A 21,552-nucleotide genomic window follows, 5' to 3' on the forward strand; every position below is an offset into this window, starting at 1 on the left:
GAATATTATTTCTTCAAATACAGTTCTGTTTCATAAAAAATGTTATTTAAAAACATACACATTTTTGAATGTTTGATTACTAGATTTTTAAATACATTTTAAGAGACAGAGCTACTCACACATAATAACTGTAGATCAAATACCTATTGGCCTATAGGTCAATGTAAAACTGGCCATGTTATTTATTGCTGTTGACAGAATCTATATCTATCTATATCTATCTATATATATATATGTATATGTGTATGTGTGTGTAATAACAAAATATGCCACAGTATTAATCAGCATTTTTAGTTCGGCTGATTATCACTTATCACATCATTTGAATGTACATTGAGTTTAGCAACAGTTTAGCTGTGGTTCAGGTAGACCTGCACTTGTTTTGACAGAGCAAACATGTTTAACACACAGCTGGTCAGGAAGTGAACTGGGGCAACTCTGGGAAGACTTTGATTCTGTGGTCAGAATTTTGTGAATGTGGAAGGAAGCTTTTCATTGGTGTTCTATTGAAATAGCAATAGAAGATCCAGTCTCATCAAATGTTCCATATCATGACTAAGTGCATGATGCCATACATCTTACCAAATCTCAAAGTTTTTGAAAACAAGCCCAACATCACTTGTCAACCAAAATATCTTGTCATCCCAACAGGTACAGTATAATATATAGGATACTATTTGTGAGGGAAGTTATTCAAAACATACTGTAATCCAATAAACAGGCTATGATTAAGATGCAACATTTTTCATTTAATAAAATCAGTGCAGAAAGAATGTTATCTAATAATACAATTCACATATACATATATATATATATATATATATATATATATATATATATATATATATATACGCACATATGGCTGTTCTCCCAGAATGCATGGAAATGTGACATATTGCATAGAACAGTAAGATGAAGAGAGATGAAGCATGTAAATCAGGATGGTAACAGAAAGGAAGATACTGATGTAAGAGTAATTGGTAATAAGGCACTAAACAGATAAAGCAGAGTCTGTCTTTGTGTGGGAGGACAGCAGGAAGGACACTGTGTCTTTGAGTACTTTACTGCTGTGGACAGCAGCATGATTTTGGCACCTAGCCCACACCAGACAGGTCTTATCATAAGCCTATGGGTAGATTTATGACCCTGTCAGCCCAAACTGTGCTGTTCCACATGCACACACATTTCTGCAGTCCTTGTGTGCGTGTAGGACAGTGCCATCACAAATGACATCTCTAACCCAACAAAATACTGCCACTCAAGCACTTTTAGACGCACCTATTCATTCCCAAGCATTCTTTTGGTTAAGAACAGAGTCTATACATCCCAAGATTCAGCAACGTAGCTGAAAAGTAGCACAAAAATGTGAAATAAAGCCAAAACAAAAAGAATAGGGAAGTTGTAGATACAGTATTTCAATACAGCAAGTAAATAAAAACAGACAGCAGGGGGAGCTAATGTTGTACAAAACACACAAGTCCTCACAAAAAACTACTTTAAAAGTTCATGTAAGACAAATATAACATACAGTAAATCTTCTAGCACTCATTTCCATTCAGTTATATATTCCATTTACCAACACTGTCAAAAAATTTCATCTCTGAAATGCATCACAGGTATTTTTCAGAGACTCAAAGCAAGCAAGAGATATGAAATGTGTCCACGAACACGTGCATATTAGAGAGTCTAGTCAATAGCCTAGTCAAATCTGAGCTGTTTCAGCTGTGTCTAAATCAGCGCAGGTCAGGGAGACCAATCTGGCCACCACACCCTCGTAACTGCCAGCCTACTGTTGCCAATCGCAGATCAGTAACCATGGCAACAAAGCCTTGATACCGCTGGTGAGCAAAACTAAAGGCACTGACGGGTGTAGCCAAAAGCTTGTTCCTTCAGCTAGTCACAGGTACTGTCTGAATATGTGTCTGTATTTATCCATTTCTGTGAGTACTCAGTGTGTGTGAGTGTGTTTCTGTGCGTGTGTGTGTGTGTTTGGTTCACATAAATGATGTTTCGGTCCAGCTGTGCGTTCACTGGGGGTGTCCTGGGCGGTTGAAGAAAGGCTCAGTTTCAGAAGGACTGGCCCCAGCGTCCTCTTCTCGTGACCTGTATTCAGAGACCCCCCTACGCTGCAGGACCACCAGAACAGCGATGATCATCCAGCAGAAGAAATTCACCCACACTGCCGTCTGGAACAAAAAAACAGAGTGAAAAAGAGGTCAAGAGGAAGACACGGGTCATTCTACCGTTGCAAAATGTTAATAAAAACAAAATGCAATTATATGCCAATCATTTGAATCCTTTATTTATATAATGGAATTATAATATATAATCAAAAATAGTACAAAGACAACATATTGAATGTTTAAAATGTTATTATTTTTGAATAATACATGTCTGTTTTGTTTTTGATACCAGCAACACGTTTAAAAAAAAAATTGCCACAGGGGGCAACAAAAGACTGGTAAAGTTGTGTAAAGCACCTGATTCTTAATTTACATAAAAATATAAAAAGAGCATCCCAGAGACACAGAGTCTTTCAGAAGTTAAGATGGGGAGGGGTTCACCACTCTGTGAAAGACTGTGCAGGCAGACAGCGCAATATTTTAAGAATAGCACTACTCAGTGTAAAATAGCAAAGAATTTCATCATCTATATTACATTATATCAAAAGATTCAGAGAATCCAGAGAAATGCGAAAAAACAAGGATAAAAACCAATACTAACTCGTAGTGATTTTCAGGCCTTCAGGAGGCACTGCATTAAAAATATACACAATTTTGTAGTGAAAATCACTGCACGGGCTCATGAACACTTCTGAAAAACACAGTTCATCACTGCATCCACAAATGCAAATGCAATTTGTCCAAAATCCAGAAACGCTGCTGTCTTCTCTGGGCCTGTGCTAATTTGAGATGGACTGAGGTGAAATGGAAAAGAGTCCAATGGTCAGATGAATCTAATTTTTTAAAATTTCTTTTTGGAATTCATGGACACTGCATCCTCCGGGCTAAAGACTATCTGGCGTATTATCAGCGCACAGCTCAAAAGCCAGCATCCGTGAAAGTATGTGGGTGCACTAGAGCACATGACATAGATGACCTGCACATCTGTGTAGGCACTATTAATGCTGAATAATAGACATAGGCTTATACACATCCAGATGACGTCTTTTCTACAGAGGCCTGGCTTTTTTCAGCAAGACAATGTCAAACCACATTCTGCACATATTACAGCAGCATGGCTCGGTATTAAAAGAGTCCAGGTGCTAAACTGGCAGCTTAGATCTGTCGCCCACAAAGGAGACCTTGAAGTACTGAGCAGCTGAAATCCTATATCAGGCAAGAATGGGAAAACGTTTCACTTTCGAACTACAGTAACTGGTCTTCTCAGTTCCCAAATGCTTAAATAGTGCTGTTAAAAGAAGAGGTTATGCAACACAGTGGTAAACATACCCCTGTCCCAAATTTTTTTAAACGTGTGCTATCAATTTCAAAATGGGCATATATTTTTCAAAAAACAATAACATTTCTCAATTTCAACATTTCAGCAACATATGTTGCGTTTATACTATTTTCAATATTGAAGTTACATGATTTGCACATCACTGTATTCTATTTTTATTTATATTTTGCACAGCGTCCCAACTTTTTGGAAACAGGGTTGTAAAAATAGACCACAGAAAGTTGATGTTTTGAACTATAACACTTCTTTTTGAATTTCTATTTTAATGAAGTTTTGTCATGTTGGGCATAAACATCAGAGCACTGATTTCACAGATGCTTAAGTATTATTTTTATATAAAACAATAATTATGTTTTCAGTTTAAATAGCAAATGTGCATTAAAATTACTGTCACATATTAAATAATTTTAAAGATATAAATACAATTTATACAGATAATAAAACGTGTCCAAGTATTTTTTGACAGTGATACTACAGAAACAAAACTGTATTCAGTTATTTTTTTCAATTAAAGATAAACAAAAAACAGGAAGCTCTTCTTGCATTGATATCTCAAAGGAAGAAAGACAAACTCTGAGTCCATGGTTTGTGAAATTTCTTTTTGATTTTTCAGATGAATTTGGCCAAAACAACTGACAGCTTTTGGCAAAAAGACGGTTAGTGGTGCTGCTTATGACACATTAAGTGATATTTCAATTTTAATAAAGCAATAACATGAACGAAATACGTTTTTTTGTTTGTTTGTTTTTTGTTTTGTTTTTGTTTTTTTTACACACACAATGTAGCCACAATTGACTACATTTTAGAAAAGCCTAGATTTACATTATTTTGTGATTGGTGTTACAATTTTACTGATGTCCAATATAACATTATATTGGTTTATGGAAATGCATACTGTAGTATTTTCTCTATTGTAACACACATTTTGTTTTTTTCAGTTTTTTTTTTTACTCATGAAGGTCTTGTTAACTTGCTGATGAGTAAGATGTGTTGAAAGCAGGGATAACATTTAAGTTTACAGGTAGGACAATCCTAAGAGCAGGGGGTCAGATTTCTGTTAGAGCTGGACCCTTCAGTTCCTTTAAGGTCATTTTTTTCCCCTTTGTGATGTTTGTGGCATTAACCACATGAAAATAAACTGTTTTAAGCGGAGAACACAAATATAAATAGATGTCATACTGTCTATTTTATATAGCATGAGTTCTTCATCCTTCTTTGTAAAATAAGACGCGTGACTCCTCGTTTCACATGACCGACTGTTCATCATAAACGCTTTCATGTGCACACACAGGGATTAAGCACAGCTACAGTATATAAATCTGGGTTAATCATTTCACATCTTGGCCTCCTGAGTGGGTGCTACAAACCTTAACTAAATGGTGAAAAACAAACTTATTTCACCAACGATGTCTCATCTGAGGTTTTGCACCAATTGAGTCACTCTCTTACACCCACACATTCTTCCCTAACCTCAAAGCTCCACCCTCACACACATTCATCCAACATTACAATAACGGAGCAATTATATGGAATAGAAAAAAATTTACTACACTAGAAAAAAATAAATAAAAGGACTGATTTAAGAAAGCAGCAAGGGTTCTGGTCGTGCATTTCAAATAAAATAAAACATTTATAGAGAAAGGACACACGCACGGGTGTTTTTACATACCTCAGCACTGTGCAGTCTGGAATAGAAACTGTTCCCATTCAGAGGCTTTGCCCACGGCTTACTTTGTGCTTCGTCACACCTGCAAACACACAAGCGACAGAAGTCATGCAGCTATTACATTGATCCAGTTTATGACTACTGGATACATCAATTGTAATGGGTTATTAGCCATGCATCACATGACTGAAGGCACACCCTATGCTTTTTTCTACAGTTTTAATCTACCAATGTGCACAAAACCTCTGAGGCGATCAGTCTTCCTATAAAAAAAAAACTCTAATCCAATCAGGAGGGACATTCTTCTCACCTGGTTATGTTTGGTCCTTCATGGAGCACCGATTCACACAGTCTGTCTCGGCCCACTTTCAAGATACACCCCGTCACCAGGAGGAAGAAGAGGAAAACTCCGCACACAACCAAAGACAAATTCATCCATATACGCTCTCTTGGAGAAGAAAGACATGATTCTTCAGAGATCATTCCTCAAAAATAATCTTGAGTAGTCATAAGATAGTCTGTCTAAATGAATCTCTGTAAACGCTTATGGTTTTATAATGGGACAAATGAATCTTTAACTAACAATGAATTGTTAGTTATGGCCTCTAACCTTTTAACTTCTCCATCTAGGCAGCTTGTGTAGACCCAGTAGAGGAGGGAGGAGAAGCAGAAGATGGCCACACACACGGAGATGGCCGACACAAAATAACAGATTGAGGGAGAGCTGGATTGGTTTACGGTGAAGTCTGAACCATTCAAGTGCACAGTGCCGTAGAGCATGCACCTCCCTTCAAAATCACCCTGCGTGAGATAAAGAAAAAGAGCCTTACTATGGTGTATATGTCTAATACAATTAAAATATGGTGTATAAACCCACAAAATACTTTATTTATTATTCAAATTCAATAAAATCCCTACACTAGTAGATACCATCTTTGTTGCAGCATCAAAGGGTTCCCCTCTCTCTCTCTCTCTTGTAGGCACAAGCCCTACTAGTAGAGATAGTTTGCCTGTGTGTGTCAGGGTTGTTTAATACACAAAACTATTTTCATTTAGTTTCTACATCATATTTTAATAGTATTGGGCATGTACACAATTTTAATGCACTGAAGTCCCAACAGTCAGGTTTCAAACAGTACATATTTCTTCCACAAGTACTTTGAAAGAAAACAAATTAAACTTAAACCAATTCTGGTTTTGGAACAAGGTTTTCAGATTTGAGACACTGTTCAAATTGCTTTCTTTGCTTGTCCCACTGAAGGAGAGAAACAGTGTCTGCACAGGCAAGCGCTTTATTAACACTGCATGACTTGGAGTCACGTCCAGCGATGCATTTCATCTGATGGAAATCTGTAATACTTCATCTAAGCACATTAACATGAAGTTTTGTCTCAGAGGAGTTTGGGATTCCCGTGTCTATAGGGTAAAAGGAGTAAAGTCACTGACTGGAAGCTGACACCCACTCACTCCTGTTCTCTCACTTTTCTTTTCTGTGCTCAACTGACTCCAATAAGCCAATTACTACACAGAAACAAGGGACGGCTTGGTCACATGACCGAGTGAAAGGCAGAAGTGCTAAAAACAGCGGAAGGGAAAGAGAGAAAGACGGGGTTTACTTTTAAAAACACATCACTTTCAGGGGAAACGTATGGCGCATTTTCCCCATTACTCGTTTGTAAAATCATACACACTGTACATTTACGGGAATGTTGCGCCATTCAACCGTCGTTTTAAGTAAAAAAATCTCCAACACGGTCTAAACATTTTCACCACTCGTCATATGACATGCGAAGAGACCCTCACGGAGCTCCAGCTCTCTTCCGTCACCTCATCCTGCGAGCAGACCTATGAAAGTGTAAAAGGGTCAGAAGCTTTACAGGCAAATACAACCGCAAAATCGACCGTGTACCGCGCGTCTCGAAGTAACTTTTTTCAGTGTGAAAATAAGTTGATGGCAACCATGGAGTGGGTACAGAAAGTTTCCTGAAAAGTGAACCTCAGCAGTAGGCCAGTCGTTCTGTAGCAAAATATCGACAAAACAAGGCACAGCACGCCGTGCACGGCTGAAATGCAGAGTGCAGCCCAGCTCGGCAGGCGAACTTCATTTGCCTGAATTCTGACAGAGACGAAACGTCGTGTTCAGCAAACTGTTCCGGCAGAACAGCCGCGGCTTTTAACGGAAAAAGTAAAAAGCCGAAGTTTTCCACGCGTACCTGAGAAATTGTGAGTGAAGCGGCGGTGATGATCCCGCAGATGAAGCAACAGGCGTAGAGCGCGAGCTCCAGCAGCAGCAGCCGCGGCAGCGCCATCGCGAGCCATTCAGTCACATGGGCGGGCTCGCGCGCACCGACGCACCCGGTATGGAAATGGATGCAGAGGTGACGAGTTCATAAAAATCATGTGATTAGGATTACCCTCAAAGAGGGCAGAGCAGCCTAAAGCCTAACTCGAGTAAATATATATACACTCGGACATATATATATATATATATATATATATGGGGGTGGTATAGGACAGTGCTGATATAATAAGACTGAATAAGACTTTTTTATTACAGTATTTTTATTACCAGAGAGTGTTGGTATTATGGGAGTGTGTTGGTATTATGAGAGAGTGTTGTTTTATCAGAGAGTGTTGGTATTAGAGAGTGTTGGTATTATGGGAGAATGTTGTTTTAGCAGAGAGTGTTGGTATTATGAGAGAGTGTTGGTATTATCAGAGAGTGTTGGTATTATGGGAGTGTGTTGGTATTATGAGAGAGTGTTGGTATTATGGGAGTGTGTTGGTATTATCAGAGAGTGTTGGTATTATCAAAGAGTGTTGGTATTATGAGAGAGTGTTGGGATTATGGGAGAGTGTTGGTATTATGAGAGAGTGTTGGTATTATGAGAGAGTGTTGGTATTATGGGAGAGTGTTGGTATTATGAGAGAGTGTTGGTATTATGAGAGAGTGTTGGTATTATGGGAGAGTGTTGGTATTATGAGTGAGTGTTGGTATTATGGGAGTGTGTTGGTATTATGAGAGAGTGTTGGTATTATGAGAGAGTGTTGGTATTATGGGAGAGTGTTGGTATTATGAGAGAGTGTTGGTATTATGGGAGAGTGTTGGTATTATGAGAGAGTGTTGGTATTATGAGAGAGTGTTGGTATTATGGGAGTGTGTTGGTATTATCAGAGAGTGTTGGTATTATCAAAGAGTGTTGGTATTATGGGAGAGTGTTGGTATTATGAGAGAGTGTTTTTTATCAGAGAGTGTTGGTATTATCAGAGAGTGTTGGTATTATGGGAGTGTATTGGTATTATCAGAGAGTGTTGGTATTATGAGAGAGTGTTGGTATTATGGGAGAGTGTTGGTATTATGAGAGAGTGTTGGTATTATGAGAGAGTGTTGGTATTATGGGAGTGTGTTGGTATTATCAGAGAGTGTTGGTATTATCAAAGAGTGTTGGTATTATGGGAGAGTGTTGGTATTATAAGAGAGTGTTGGTATTATGGGAGTGTGTTGGTATTATCAGAGAGTGTTGGTATTATCAAAGAGTGTTGGTATTATGGGAGAGTGTTGGTATTATGAGAGAGTGTTTTTTATCAGAGAGTGTTGGTATTATCAGAGAGTGTTGGTATTATGGGAGTGTATTGGTATTATCAGAGAGTGTTGGTATTATGGGAGAGTGTTGGTATTATGAGAGAGTGTTGGTATTATGAGAGAGTGTTGGTATTATGGGAGTGTGTTGGTATTATCAGAGAGTGTTGGTATTATCAAAGAGTGTTGGTATTATGGGAGTGTGTTGGTATTATCAGAGAGTGTTGGTATTATGGGAGTGTGTTGGTATTATGGGAGTGTGTTGGTATTATGGGAGAGTGTTGGTATTATGAGAGAGTGTTGGTATTATGGGAGAGTGTTGGTATTATGGGAGAGTGTTGGTATTATGAGTGAGTGTTGGTATTATGAGAGAGTGTTGGTATTATGAGAGAGTGTTGGTATTATGGGAGTGTGTTGGTATTATCAGAGAGTGTTGGTATTATGAGAGAGTGTTGGTATTATGGGAGTGTGTTGGTATTATGAGAGAGTGTTGGTATTATGAGAGAGTGTTGGTATTATGGGAGAGTGTTGGTATTATGAGAGAGTGTTGGTATTATGAGAGAGTGTTGGTATTATGGGAGAGTGTTGGTATTATGAGAGAGTGTTGGTATTATGGGAGAGTGTTGGTATTATGAGAGAGTGTTGGTATTATGGGAGTGTGTTGGTATTATCAGAGAGTGTTGGTATTATCAAAGAGTGTTGGTATTATGGGAGAGTGTTGGTATTATGAGAGAGTGTTTTTTATCAGAGAGTGTTGGTATTATCAGAGAGTGTTGGTATTATGGGAGTGTATTGGTATTATCAGAGAGTGTTGGTATTATGAGAGAGTGTTGGTATTATGGGAGAGTGTTGGTATTATGAGAGAGTGTTGGTATTATGAGAGAGTGTTGGTATTATGAGAGAGTGTTGGTATTATGGGAGTGTGTTGGTATTATCAGAGAGTGTTGGTATTATCAAAGAGTGTTGGTATTATGGGAGAGTGTTGGTATTATGAGAGAGTGTTTTTTATCAGAGAGTGTTGGTATTATGGGAGAGTGTTGGTATTATGAGAGAGTGTTGGTATTATGAGAGAGTGTTGGTATTATGGGAGAGTGTTGGTATTATGAGAGAGTGTTGGTATTATGAGAGAGTGTTGGTATTATGAGAGAGTGTTGGTATTATGGGAGAGTGTTGGTATTATGAGAGAGTGTTGGTATTATGGGAGTGTGTTGGTATTATCAGAGAGTGTTGGTATTATCAAAGAGTGTTGGTATTATGGGAGAGTGTTGGTATTATGAGAGAGTGTTTTTTATCAGAGAGTGTTGGTATTATCAGAGAGTGTTGGTATTATGGGAGTGTATTGGTATTATCAGAGAGTGTTGGTATTATGAGAGAGTGTTGGTATTATGGGAGAGTGTTGGTATTATGAGAGAGTGTTGGTATTATGAGAGAGTGTTTTTTATCAGAGAGTGTTGGTATTATCAGAGAGTGTTGGTATTATGGGAGTGTATTGGTATTATCAGAGAGTGTTGGTATTATGAGAGAGTGTTGGTATTATGGGAGAGTGTTGGTATTATGAGAGAGTGTTGGTATTATGAGAGAGTGTTTTTTATCAGAGAGTGTTGGTATTATCAGAGAGTGTTGGTATTATGGGAGTGTATTGGTATTATCAGAGAGTGTTGGTATTATGGGAGAGTGTTGGGATTATGGGAGAGTGTTGGTATTATGAGAGAGTGTTGGTATTATGAGAGAGTGTTGGTATTATGGGAGAGTGTTGGTATTATGAGAGAGTGTTGGTATTATGGGAGTGTGTTGGTATTATCAGAGAGTGTTGGTATTATCAAAGAGTGTTGGTATTATGGGAGTGTGTTGTTATTATCAGAGAGTGTTGGTATTATGAGAGAGTGATGGTATTATGAGAGAGTGTTGGTATTATGGGAGAGTGTTGGTATTATGAGAGAGTGTTGGTATTATGGGAGTGTGTTGGTATTATCAGAGAGTGTTGGTATTATCAAAGAGTGTTGGTATTATGAGAGAGTGTTGGTATTATGAGAGAGTGTTGGTATTATGAGAGAGTGATGGTATTATCAGAGAGTGTTGGTATTATCAGAGAGTGTTGGTATTATGAGAGAGTGTTGGTATTATGAGAGAGTGTTGGTATTATGAGAGAGTGTTTTTTATCAGAGAGTGTTGGTATTATCAGAGAGTGTTGGTATTATGGGAGTGTATTGGTATTATCAGAGAGTGTTGGTATTATGGGAGAGTGTTGGGATTATGGGAGAGTGTTGGTATTATGAGAGAGTGTTGGTATTATGAGAGAGTGTTGGTATTATGGGAGAGTGTTGGTATTATGAGAGAGTGTTGGTATTATGGGAGAGTGTTGGTATTATGGGAGAGTGTTGGTATTATGAGAGAGTGTTGGTATTATGAGAGAGTGTTGGTATTATGGGAGAGTGTTGGTATTATGAGAGAGTGTTGGTATTATGGGAGAGTGTTGGTATTATCAGAGAGTGTTGGTATTATCAAAGAGTGTTGGTATTATGGGAGTGTGTTGTTATTATCAGAGAGTGTTGGTATTATGAGAGAGTGATGGTATTATGAGAGAGTGTTGATATTATGGGAGAGTGTTGGTATTATGAGAGAGTGTTGGTATTATGGGAGTGTGTTGGTATTATCAGAGAGTGTTGGTATTATCAAAGAGTGTTGGTATTATGAGAGAGTGTTGGTATTATGAGAGAGTGTTGGTATTATGAGAGAGTGTTGGTATTATGAGAGAGTGATGGTATTATCAGAGAGTGTTGGTATTATGAGAGAGTGTTGGTATTATGAGAGAGTGTTGGTATTATGAGAGAGTGATGGTATTATGAGAGAGTGTTGGTATTATGAGAGAGTGTTGGTATTATGAGAGAGTGTTGGTATTATGAGAGAGTGATGGTATTATGAGAGAGTGTTGGTATTATGGGAGTGTGTTGTTATTATCAGAGAGTGTTGGTATTATGAGAGAGTGTTGGTATTATGAGAGAGTGTTGGTATTATGAGAGAGTGATGGTATTATGAGAGAGTGTTGGTATTATGAGAGAGTGTTGGTATTATGAGAGAGTGTTGGTATTATGAGAGAGTGATGGTATTATGAGAGAGTTTTGGTATTATGAGAGAGTGTTGGTATTATGAGAGAGTGATGGTATTATGAGAGAGTGATGGTATTATGAGAGAGTGTTGGTATTATGGGAGTGTGTTGTTATTATCAGAGAGTGTTGGTATTATGAGAGAGTGTTGGTATTATGGGAGTGTGTTGTTATTATCAGAGAGTGTTGGTATTATGAGAGAGTGTTGGTATTATGAGAGAGTGTTGGTATTATGAGAGAGTGATGGTATTATGAGAGAGTGTTGGTATTATCAGAGAGTGTTGGTATTATCAGAGAGTGTTGGTATTATGAGAGAGTGTTGGTATTATGAGAGAGTGATGGTATTATGAGAGAGTGTTGGTATTATGGGAGTGTGTTGTTATTATCAGAGAGTGTTGGTATTATGAGAGAGTGTTGGTATTATGAGAGAGTGATGGTATTATGAGAGAGTGTTGGTATTATGAGAGAGTGTTGGTATTATGAGAGAGTGTTGGTATTATGGGAGTGTGTTGTTATTATCAGAGAGTGTTGGTATTATGAGAGAGTGTTGGTATTATGGGAGTGTGTTGTTATTATCAGAGAGTGTTGGTATTATGAGAGAGTGTTGGTATTAATAGAGAGTGTTGGTATTATGGGAGAGTGTATCAATAATACATCTGTCTTGATTATTGATTTGCTGTTGATTGTTTTTTATTTAGTGTTATAAGTATGGTCAAAGGGAAATTCTGTCTTATATTCCTGCATAATTCAATAATTGAGAAGAAAACAGATTAGAGTGTTTTGCTCTAATCTTAAATTCTATTTGAGTGGTTTGCAGTGAAATGCTGCATTGTACAGAAACTTTTTCACAGTGGTGGTGAAAAGAACCAGGTGTTATGATGTCTTCAATGCATATTCAGCCATATTGCTTTCCAAAATGACCAGTGAACCTATGTGTGTCTTCTGAGTTTTTATGTGATCTTTTGATAATGGTAAAATAGTGGTAAATTTGAAACAAGAATATGTTTTCTTTGGGTAGTATTTTGCCTTAGTTTAAGTTTTAGGCTAAAACATTACAGAACTATCATACGCAATGTCTCAGGCATCGTTCACTGTACGTGTAGCCATTTCATATAAAAAGATTCTGTGATGTAGCATTAAGAGGCATGAAACTCTTGAGGTTTTGGCTCCTATCAGCACCACTGTGAACAATTCTGATTTGATACTTTCTCTAGATAACATTCAAACAATTTATTCATGCAAAGCTTTAAGAAAAATAGTGTAAATGTCATTTAATTCCTGGTTGAATCTGTATAATGTAGTGAAGGAACCTAAAACGTTTATAGGTCAATGCATGATTTAGTGCATGAGACCATGTGTGAACTGGCTCCAGGAGCACAGGGCACACTGCCAGCGTGAAGCTGTTAGTCCAGCGCCCTGAACCGACCCAGCCTGCCTGTCAGGCGGTTAGACTTAGTCAGAGACCACACACACACACACACATCGTCTCTAACTGATCTCTGTATTAGATATGATAAAAGTTCTCCACAACACACAGTTGACAGGAGGGAGGTTTCTGTAACTGTACTTCTCCATAATAAAACACTGCTACTGTGTAAGTGCTTGAACAATCACTTTAATTACGGGTAGCACTGTTACATCAAAATTTCACACATTTAAACATTCACACATTTTTAGACGCAAAGCCTTATGAAATAAACACTTAATATGCAAAACAGCATGACAAATATGCAAGTTGAATATAAAATTACAATGAAAAGACCGCCTATCGGCTCACCGTTGTTAAATGCTTCATTTTCATGATAATTACATGAAAATAAGGTTTCAGCAGATAAATAGAAAAACCTTTTAAATATCTCCAAATAATGATTATCTCTCTGAAACAGTACTAGCAAAATTCTAACACCTTTCGGTGACCTAGTCATAATTTTGTACATTCAACAAGGCCATTGACCTCTGTATTAGTGCCACATGGATTTCTTTCCATTGGAACTGGAAGGCAACGGACCACTATCACATAGATACTGTTCACTCTTCAGATTATCTTCAGATAAATAGTTTTGTGTGCTTCCAGTCATAGCCTGTATGATATTTAGCTGGTACGTGTGTATGTGTGTCGGTATGTATTCAGTAGTGCTAATCCTCTGTGTGTGTGTGTGTGTGTGTGTGTGTGTGTGTGTGTGTGTGTGTGTGTGTGAGAGATATCAACTCTAACCCTGTGTGTTTTGTCTGTGCATGTACCCACATTAATCCTTTAGCTATGAGGTGTGTGTGTCTGTGTGTGTGGCTGCCCATATTGGTCTTAGACCATGCGGTGTGTGTCCATGGGGCAGCCTGGTAAGCGGAAGCTGTCAGGCACAGGGCTGTCCAGTTTGCAGATGATCTTGTAGATGGACTTTTTCCAGCAGGGGTCAGCATCACGTCCACTCTGGATGGCAGTGAAGAACTCTCTTAGAGCCAACTCAGACACTTCAACAAACCTGTCTGGCACCTGGACAGAGAATAGGACATGAAAACACACACACACACACACACACACACACACACATTATGCCATTTAAAAAGTTGGAAATCACATTTCAATAATATAAATCAAATACTACATTTTGGAAGTTGTTAATATAATCTATAAATTATTCTTACATAAACAAATAACAGAAGTTGTTAAGTTGCAATGCAAGTTACAGCACATCTCCGATGCTTCATATTTCAAACATGTTGAAAGCAAAATAAGAAAAAATATGATGAACAGATGATTTGACTATATTATTTGGCATTTAAGAACTTGGGCTGCATGTAAAATACAGTACTATGCTAAAGTTATAAACCACTTTTTTGTTTATATAATTTTCTGTCAAAATAGTTGTTAGGTAAAAATTTATTTCTTTAGTGTTAGGAAACTATAATTAACATAATAATACACAAAAGTATGACATCACTATTTCATGTGTCCACTCTTTACTTTGGGCACTCTGCTGCCACTTTAACTCATCCAACCTTCCAATTTTAAAACCAGTGAGTTGCAGCTGTGTCCTCCCAACAAGAGCTTCCCTTCAAAGAGACACTAACATTCAAACAACCAACTACTCAAACACACCTTAGGTGCTTTGCAAATTGTATGCAATGATCAATATAAAGAACCCACATTAAAGGAAGTCAGAGGAAAACCACTGAAAAAGTAGTTTCCAAAACTGGAGTTAAAATGTATATTAAAAGGTATAGAGATAATGGGACTGTTGGCAACTGAGACCTATTGACCCCTGCTGGTGACATCAGATATAAATAAAAATAATGGGTGGCCATGACTTAGAAAGGCTTGGGAACAAGATCATGTCTTATTAAACTGTGGTCAAGAATGAATTATCTCATTGCTACGCCTTACTTAGTTGTGGCTACGGATTAGGATCTCGTCCCTATGCCTTAGTAACTCATGGCCAAGACCTAATTATCTTGTTCCCACTCCTTACTAAGTTATGGCCAAGCACTATTTTAAGTTATATGGGATGTCACCAGTAGGGATGCGTCTGGTTTGACCTGGTCTGAAAAGATGTAATGCTGACAAGAAGCCGGTATTCAGAAAAGACAATAAAAAAAAAAAGAAACAAAATTCCACTACAACACAAAAACTGGAAATCTGAGGTAAAGATTATGGACTGAGGAGTTTAAATTTGTAATTGAGATACTTGGATTGTGAAAAGCACAAAATGCAAACCAATTTCTAACACTAAATTTTAGAGAGGTAGAAAAATATCTCTGTAGATTTTTAGAAAAACTTTGAAATTCAAAAAGTGGAAAATTGTAATATGATAAGTGATTCCAAACTTTTTGAACAACAGCATGCACACACATTCACGCTATTGCAGTGTCATGATCACACACACAGACACACTCCAACCTGGTAGTCATTGCTCTTGTTGTAGTGCATGTTGAGGATGCGGAAGAGTTCTGAGTTACGGCCCAGGCGCAGCGCCCTCTCTCTGGTGGCAGGAAGGCCCTCGCGAGCCGCCTGACGTGCAAACCGCTCTATCTGAATGTAGAAAAACTCTCTGAAGTTACTGAACCACTTGATGAGCTGGGAGGTGACACAGCGGTTGAACTGTGAACAGAAATAACATAGCAAAGGTGAATCATGACTCATAGTAAATGTTTCGGAACATCATCTAATTGGGTTAAACTGCATGCACACTGGCATAGTCTACATTGGAAACGGTCAGTGTACGACAGCACGCTGTTTTCAGTGTACATCACTACTGCCGTTAATCAGAATAGTTCAACAGGAACAGGAAAAAGCATCTAATTGCCATAATTGTTGCCCAGCAATAATTATCAACCTGTATCTAATGGTGTTTCGCATCAGTTTTATTGTGCTGTAAATACATGTGCCTATGGTAATAAAGAGCACCTTGACATCAGGGAAATAAGTCTTGAGTGTGTTGGAGCTGGGGTAGCGTGTGTAGAAGAACATGAGCTTGGCTTTCTTCAGGTGGCATGGAGAGAGACCCTCCTGAGAGTTCAGAGAGTTAAGGGAATTTAACTGAGACAGACAGAAAATACACTCAAGCAATCAATGCAGACAAATGATCAGAAACCTACAACAATGTGTTGGTATCTAGTCAATGTATTGAATATTTTCATTCTTCTTAGAGCTGTATTGAGTACTATAATATTTTTTCAGGTGTAGGCCCTAAACAACTGTAAAAAAGGGGCTTATAGTTAAATAAATTTGAAAAATACAACAAACGAAGAGGTTCAGTCCAAATTGCTGTTTGTCCATTTGTAACAATTTTATGTGTAACCAATTTTTTTAGAAAAATAACAGCTGATGTATAATACAATAGAAGAAGAAAAAAAGTGGTCTCTAATGTTTTGCAAGGAAACCCTTCAAAAAATAAACTAGAAAAAAAAACAAAAAGAACAAAAGAACACTACAATCTATTCTTGCATCTAACCTCAAATATATTCCAGTGAAATGGTTTTTTCAGGCTCTGCTGAAAAACGCAATTTTACATTTACATTACACAAAGCCAAAGAGGCAGATAACTTCCTGATTGAAATATAGTCTGCAGCATTTCTGCTTGTATATTTATCGGCTCCCCTGTAAAAGTGAAAGGATATTGCTCCAGCACCAAGATAGAGAGCCACATCTCCTCCATCCATTCCTCCAATGCCTCCTGCTCTCATCCCCTCGTCCGTCCCTCTGTCTGCGAGAGGGGGATTTAACTGGGCCAGCAGTGGTGGCAAGGGTGGAAATGAGGGGTTATGAGTGCGAAATTCCATGAAGGGCTCGCTGGAGAGGCCATCCTTGTGGAGGGGTATGCTGGAGAGAGAACGAGTGAAGAGGTGCTGCATGGTGTAGTGCAGGAGTGGCAAGGGGAGCGGAGGAGGGTTCGGAGGGCAGGAGGGCAGGAAAGGCTCTTTGTTCCTGGGTGGTAAGAGGGCAGGGAGAGGGGGCTGGGGTAGGAAAGGTAAGCCAGGGTTTTGTGGAGGGATCAGGGGGTGCTTATGTTTGCCTTGATTTAGAGGGTTCCTCTTGTCTTGAAGCTTCTTTGCGACCAGAGGCAAAGCTTCAGCTTGTTCTACCACATGCATTCCTCCAGGTACCAGGGCATGAGGTCGAAACCCAAGCCTTGGCTTCTTGGATGGGTTTGGACCAAATACCCTGCTGGCAGGAGTCTCTTGGGCTAGAACTGAAGCTGGGGTTGGTGACTGGTCACTTTCAGCATAGAGGCGGACCACCCTGTCAATGACCCGAGCCACAACATTGGCGAGCTCCTGCTTGAGGGCTTGAGCAAACTTCTCTTTTTCGTTGCTATTTGTGTTCTCCCATTCACCTTGCACCAAGCTGCAGCCCAGCCACACTCCTCCTCCATCCAGCTCCACATCCAAGTCCATTGCTTCTTCAGGAAATTCTTCAGAATTCCCATTCTGGCTGCTTTCATGCTTTTCGCGCTTTCTTTCTGAAGAGAAAACACTTGGGGAGAGTCCACTTGCCGGGCAATCATCCCCCTCTCCTTCAGAGAACATCTCGGCCATCTCATCCATTCCTCCATCCTCCTCCTCTCCTCCTCCTTCTTCTTTCTCTTCTTCTATTCGTTGTTCTCCATAAGCTCTCCACACCTTGCGTTGAAGCTCCAGCAGCCTTCCCCTGGTCTCCTCCAGCTGGAGCTTCAGCTCACGCCTCTGCCGCCGCCTTCCTTCTCTGCTCTCCTTCCTCCTCCCTTCTTCCTCTCCGTTCTTCTCATCTTGTAGGCCACGGCTTGCAATCCTTCTCCTCCCCCGGTGCCCTTCCTTTTCCATCTCACCATTCCTCCTCAGCACATTGTCCACTCTAAGCCTCTTCACCCTTACAACGTCCTGGTTCCAGTCACAAGACTCAGGGAGTGAAACTCTTCTCCTTTCGCCAAGCTTGGCTAATGGAGCTTGGCTTGCTCCTTCTGCAGCTTTCCTCCCCAGCATTTCCACATCCTCCTCTTGGCCGTCCTCGGAAGCTGGCAGTTCAGAGAACAAGCACTGTCGCTGCCTATATCCACCCCACCTCTGGGAGGCGCTGTTGGGGTGCAGGAGTGGAGAAATGACTGGGTAAGTGACTGGACTACTAGCTGGGTAACTAGGGCCAGTGGAAGTGGACTCCAGCGGACTTCGGGTGTACAGGTCAAAGGAAGGATGGGATTGCTGCTGTTGCTGCTGCTGCTGGAAAAACTCTGAAGGGGAATCCATCACGCCTCTTCTCTGCCTGGGATTCTGGATCAAAAAACAACAATTTGAATCTGTGTGAAATCGTGTCAGCGTTTTAAAATTGCACGCCATCCTCTCATTGTTATCTTTGTCAGCATCATCATCTCTCTCTGTCTCTTCTCTCTGCATGTGTGCGTTATCAGCTCATGGACAGCTGTAGCCACTGTTTATTCAGACTGTTGACTCTATATCCCTCATCCTTCTCTCTCTCTCTCTCTCTCTCTCTCTTGCTTTCTCTCTCTGCCGCACACATGCACAAACACAGAGAAGGTGAGAAAGAGTAAATATTTTTAATGAGATTACTACAGTGTACAAACTCCAAACAAGGATCAGAGCTTTACAAAGCCGGAAGACCTCCGGACCGCACAACTTGAGCCATCGGATGAAGACAGCAGTTTTTCATAGGGTGGATGGATCACAGACAGATGAATGGATGGTGGATGGATAGAGACGAAAGACTAAAAGGCACTTTCAAAAACAGCCTTGATAATTTTTAATCAGATTACACTATGATTTTATTTATTATCTCCTCAAACGTCACAGATGGCACGCGGTTATTAGTTGAATGTAAAGCTGTTTAACTGCTGTGGAGGGCTGAGAACATCCTGCGGGTAGATTACTCTGGATTTGCAGTAATTATTGAGAGGGAGCGGGAGGCAGACATGGAACGTGTTAAGTTTCCTGGCTGGGGTTGGAGCTGGAAAGCCGTAGTGTTGATCTGCTCCGCACTCAGCGCTGCTGTTTCTCAGCTGCCACCGCGCTGTCTGCGTGTGTCGCACATTCGCGGAGACGAGCGAGCGGAGCTGCTTTTATCAAGGACATGCAGGCAGGAAAGTAGAAAAGCGGAAACAGCGCTTACCCTCCTGCGGTCCAGCTGAGTCCGTGTCCCGCTCTCACTCTGCTGCTCTCTTCTCCCGCCGTTCCCTCTCTTTCCCCTCTGTCCGTTTGTGTCCGCCGCTCCGCTCCCCTCAGCGGCGCTCCTCCTGTCCGGCGCGCGCCGATGAGCGAGAGAGGGAGGTCCGTCCAGCCAGTCCACACACACACACACACACACACACACGCGCGCGCGCGCGCGCACACACACCGTTTGTATTCCTGACTTTGTGAAGGCTTTCCTTTGACCACTACTAAATTCAATTCTGACGTTACACCTAAACCCAGCCATTATTATTATTAATAATCATCATCATAATCTTTTATAGCTATTATAATTATTATGGTACTACTAGACTATAATTATTATCATCATTATTTTTTTAATTGTTTATTTATTAAAAGGCTTGTTTATTAAGAATTTTCAAATTCTCTGTATAATTCTATGCAATGCATTGTTTAAATGTAAACTACACGCGTCTTCTGAGTTTTTATATGCAATGATGATAATGGTAAAATAGTGGTAAATGAAAAAAAAATAATTTTGCCTTACACTGTCCTCTATGTACTTCCTTTTAGGCCAAAGCCTCATCTCAAAATTATTGCAAAACATTGTTTCAGACATAATTTCATACAATAACTTTCAGCATGGTGACCTTAGAGGCATTAAACACGTTGGAGGTCCACTTTACCACCACTGTGAACAAATCTGACTCAGTAAGCTTCTTGAGCATTCCAGATCAAACCACTCTGAATGACGATGCACATCTTTAATTACTTATGTTGAAATTTTTTGGGGAAAAATAAATGTGGAACGCCCCCAACAATTCAAATCATCAGATTATTTTTTTATTACAACTAATTTGAATTTAGGACAGGAGTTCCTGCAGTCCCGACAATCCCACAGTAGGCAATTATCTAGCACACCTGATTCATCTCATTAACAAACTAATATGCTTCATATGTACTGGGTCAGGTGTGTAGAATAGGTAAAACACAAAAAGATGTAGAGCATCTGGATTACATAATTAGAAATTAGAATGAGGACAAGCTTGAGCCCATTAAAAGGTTATGGTCCTACCTCTTATCTTGGGTACATTTGGTCCCCACAAAAACATAAATACGTGACCACACACACACACACACACAGTTTCTCCTCCCCCCCCTCCCCCATGTGGGGTAGATATCCAGCAAGAGATCTCCACCAATCATAAACTGTTTGATCCCACAGTTAATGCAGTTAATCCAGGCTGTTTCACTGCCCATCAGAGAGTCGTGTCATTATCCTGCTACCAAAACGCAACTGGGGGGGGGGGACTAATATAGTTTTAATGCTTCCATGTAGCCGACAACACACTTGAGTTCACTTTTTTGAACTGTTATTTCGCTGAACCTGTTTACACCACCCATGCACTATTAAAAACATCATGAATCTCTTTCACCTTTACAGCTACATTACAGTAGTTTGCCTGGGACATTTCTATAGCTCTAACAAGCAAAGCTTCTTCATCTTACATTGTGAGAGCAGTGCATCTTTCTGTCTCTCTCTCTCTCTCGCTCTCTCTCTCTCTCCCTCTCTCTGCTGCCCCTTACTCATTTTCATTGTCAGATCACTCTCGTTCCCCCACTTCAGAGCAGTTCTCCACCAGCCAGCCAGCCCACAATGACCAGCGGCCACTGTTGTTATGGAAACAAGAAATGTGACACAAAGCCTTTTTAATAAAGAGAGCTGGCAGCAGGAGATCTGAGTAAACAAAAACATTTGAATAGACATTAAAAAAAATAATAGTAGAGCAAAGGTCAGATAGAAATAGAAAATGACACAGCAGTGTACTGCCTGTGCAGGCCATGTGCAACAAAAGACAGTACGAAATAAAATGAGCACGTACACCTTCACTTGGTAGACTGATGAATATTCATGCGGTAAAATGTGAAAAGTCTCCAAATCTAACGTTTGTTAGACTCCTCATCTTTAAAACAGGATCAGTTTGAGCGTTGTCTCAGCTCTTATGAGACCGACCCTGGGCTGGATACGCCACTGAATTGTGACAACTGCACATAGAGAACTGAATCCTTTGAACTGGAGCCAAATGACTGACAGTATCCCTGTTAAAATTTATGAGTCATTTGAA

General features: G+C 39.7%; 2 protein-coding genes across 2 annotated transcripts; both read right to left on the reverse strand.

Annotated features, from left to right (window-relative positions):
* Positions 1–275: 275 nt before the first annotated feature.
* tmem179ba (transmembrane protein 179Ba) lies at positions 276–7,472 on the reverse strand. The gene is made up of 5 exons (XM_017709855.2): positions 7,342–7,472; positions 5,739–5,929; positions 5,439–5,576; positions 5,132–5,210; positions 276–2,186 (listed from the first exon to the last, which is right to left on the reverse strand). The coding sequence occupies exons 1-5, from the start codon at positions 7,435–7,437 to the stop codon at positions 2,028–2,030; spliced, it is 663 nt and encodes a 220-aa protein (XP_017565344.1). The 5' UTR covers positions 7,438–7,472; the 3' UTR covers positions 276–2,027.
* Positions 7,473–13,411: 5,939 nt separating this feature from the next.
* On the reverse strand, positions 13,412–19,727 carry prox3 (prospero homeobox 3). Its single transcript, XM_017709856.2, has 5 exons — positions 19,407–19,727; positions 16,928–18,553; positions 16,215–16,322; positions 15,708–15,908; positions 13,412–14,303 (listed from the first exon to the last, which is right to left on the reverse strand). Exons 1-5 carry the CDS (start codon positions 19,710–19,712, stop codon positions 14,115–14,117), a joined length of 2,430 nt encoding a protein of 809 aa, XP_017565345.2. The 5' UTR covers positions 19,713–19,727; the 3' UTR covers positions 13,412–14,114.
* Positions 19,728–21,552: the final 1,825 nt, after the last annotated feature.

This window comes from Pygocentrus nattereri, chromosome 2, assembly GCF_015220715.1.
Source record: "Pygocentrus nattereri isolate fPygNat1 chromosome 2, fPygNat1.pri, whole genome shotgun sequence".
NCBI classification, from domain to species: domain Eukaryota; kingdom Metazoa; phylum Chordata; class Actinopteri; order Characiformes; family Serrasalmidae; genus Pygocentrus; species Pygocentrus nattereri.

What these genes read in the sequence shown, in the direction of transcription:
- tmem179ba (XM_017709855.2), bottom strand. Translation starts at nt 7,437, where the DNA reads ATGGCGCTGCCGCGGCTGCTGCTGCTGGAGCTCGCGCTCTACGCCTGT. An exon ending in CTTCACTCACAATTTCTCAG is followed by an intron (nt 5,930 to 7,341) that starts GTACGCGTGGAA and finishes TATCTCACGCAG; the next exon opens with GGTGATTTTGAAGGGAGGTG. An exon ending in GAAGGACCAAACATAACCAG is followed by an intron (nt 5,211 to 5,438) that starts GTGAGAAGAATG and finishes GTGTGTTTGCAG; the next exon opens with GTGTGACGAAGCACAAAGTA.
- prox3 (XM_017709856.2), bottom strand. Translation starts at nt 19,712, where the DNA reads ATGGCTGGGTTTAGGTGTAACGTCAGAATTGAATTTAGTAGTGGTCAA. An exon ending in CTCAGCTGGACCGCAGGAGG is followed by an intron (nt 18,554 to 19,406) that starts GTAAGCGCTGTT and finishes TTTTTGATCCAG; the next exon opens with AATCCCAGGCAGAGAAGAGG. An exon ending in TCTATCTTGGTGCTGGAGCA is followed by an intron (nt 16,323 to 16,927) that starts ATATCCTTTCAC and finishes AACTCTCTGAAC; the next exon opens with TCTCAGGAGGGTCTCTCTCC.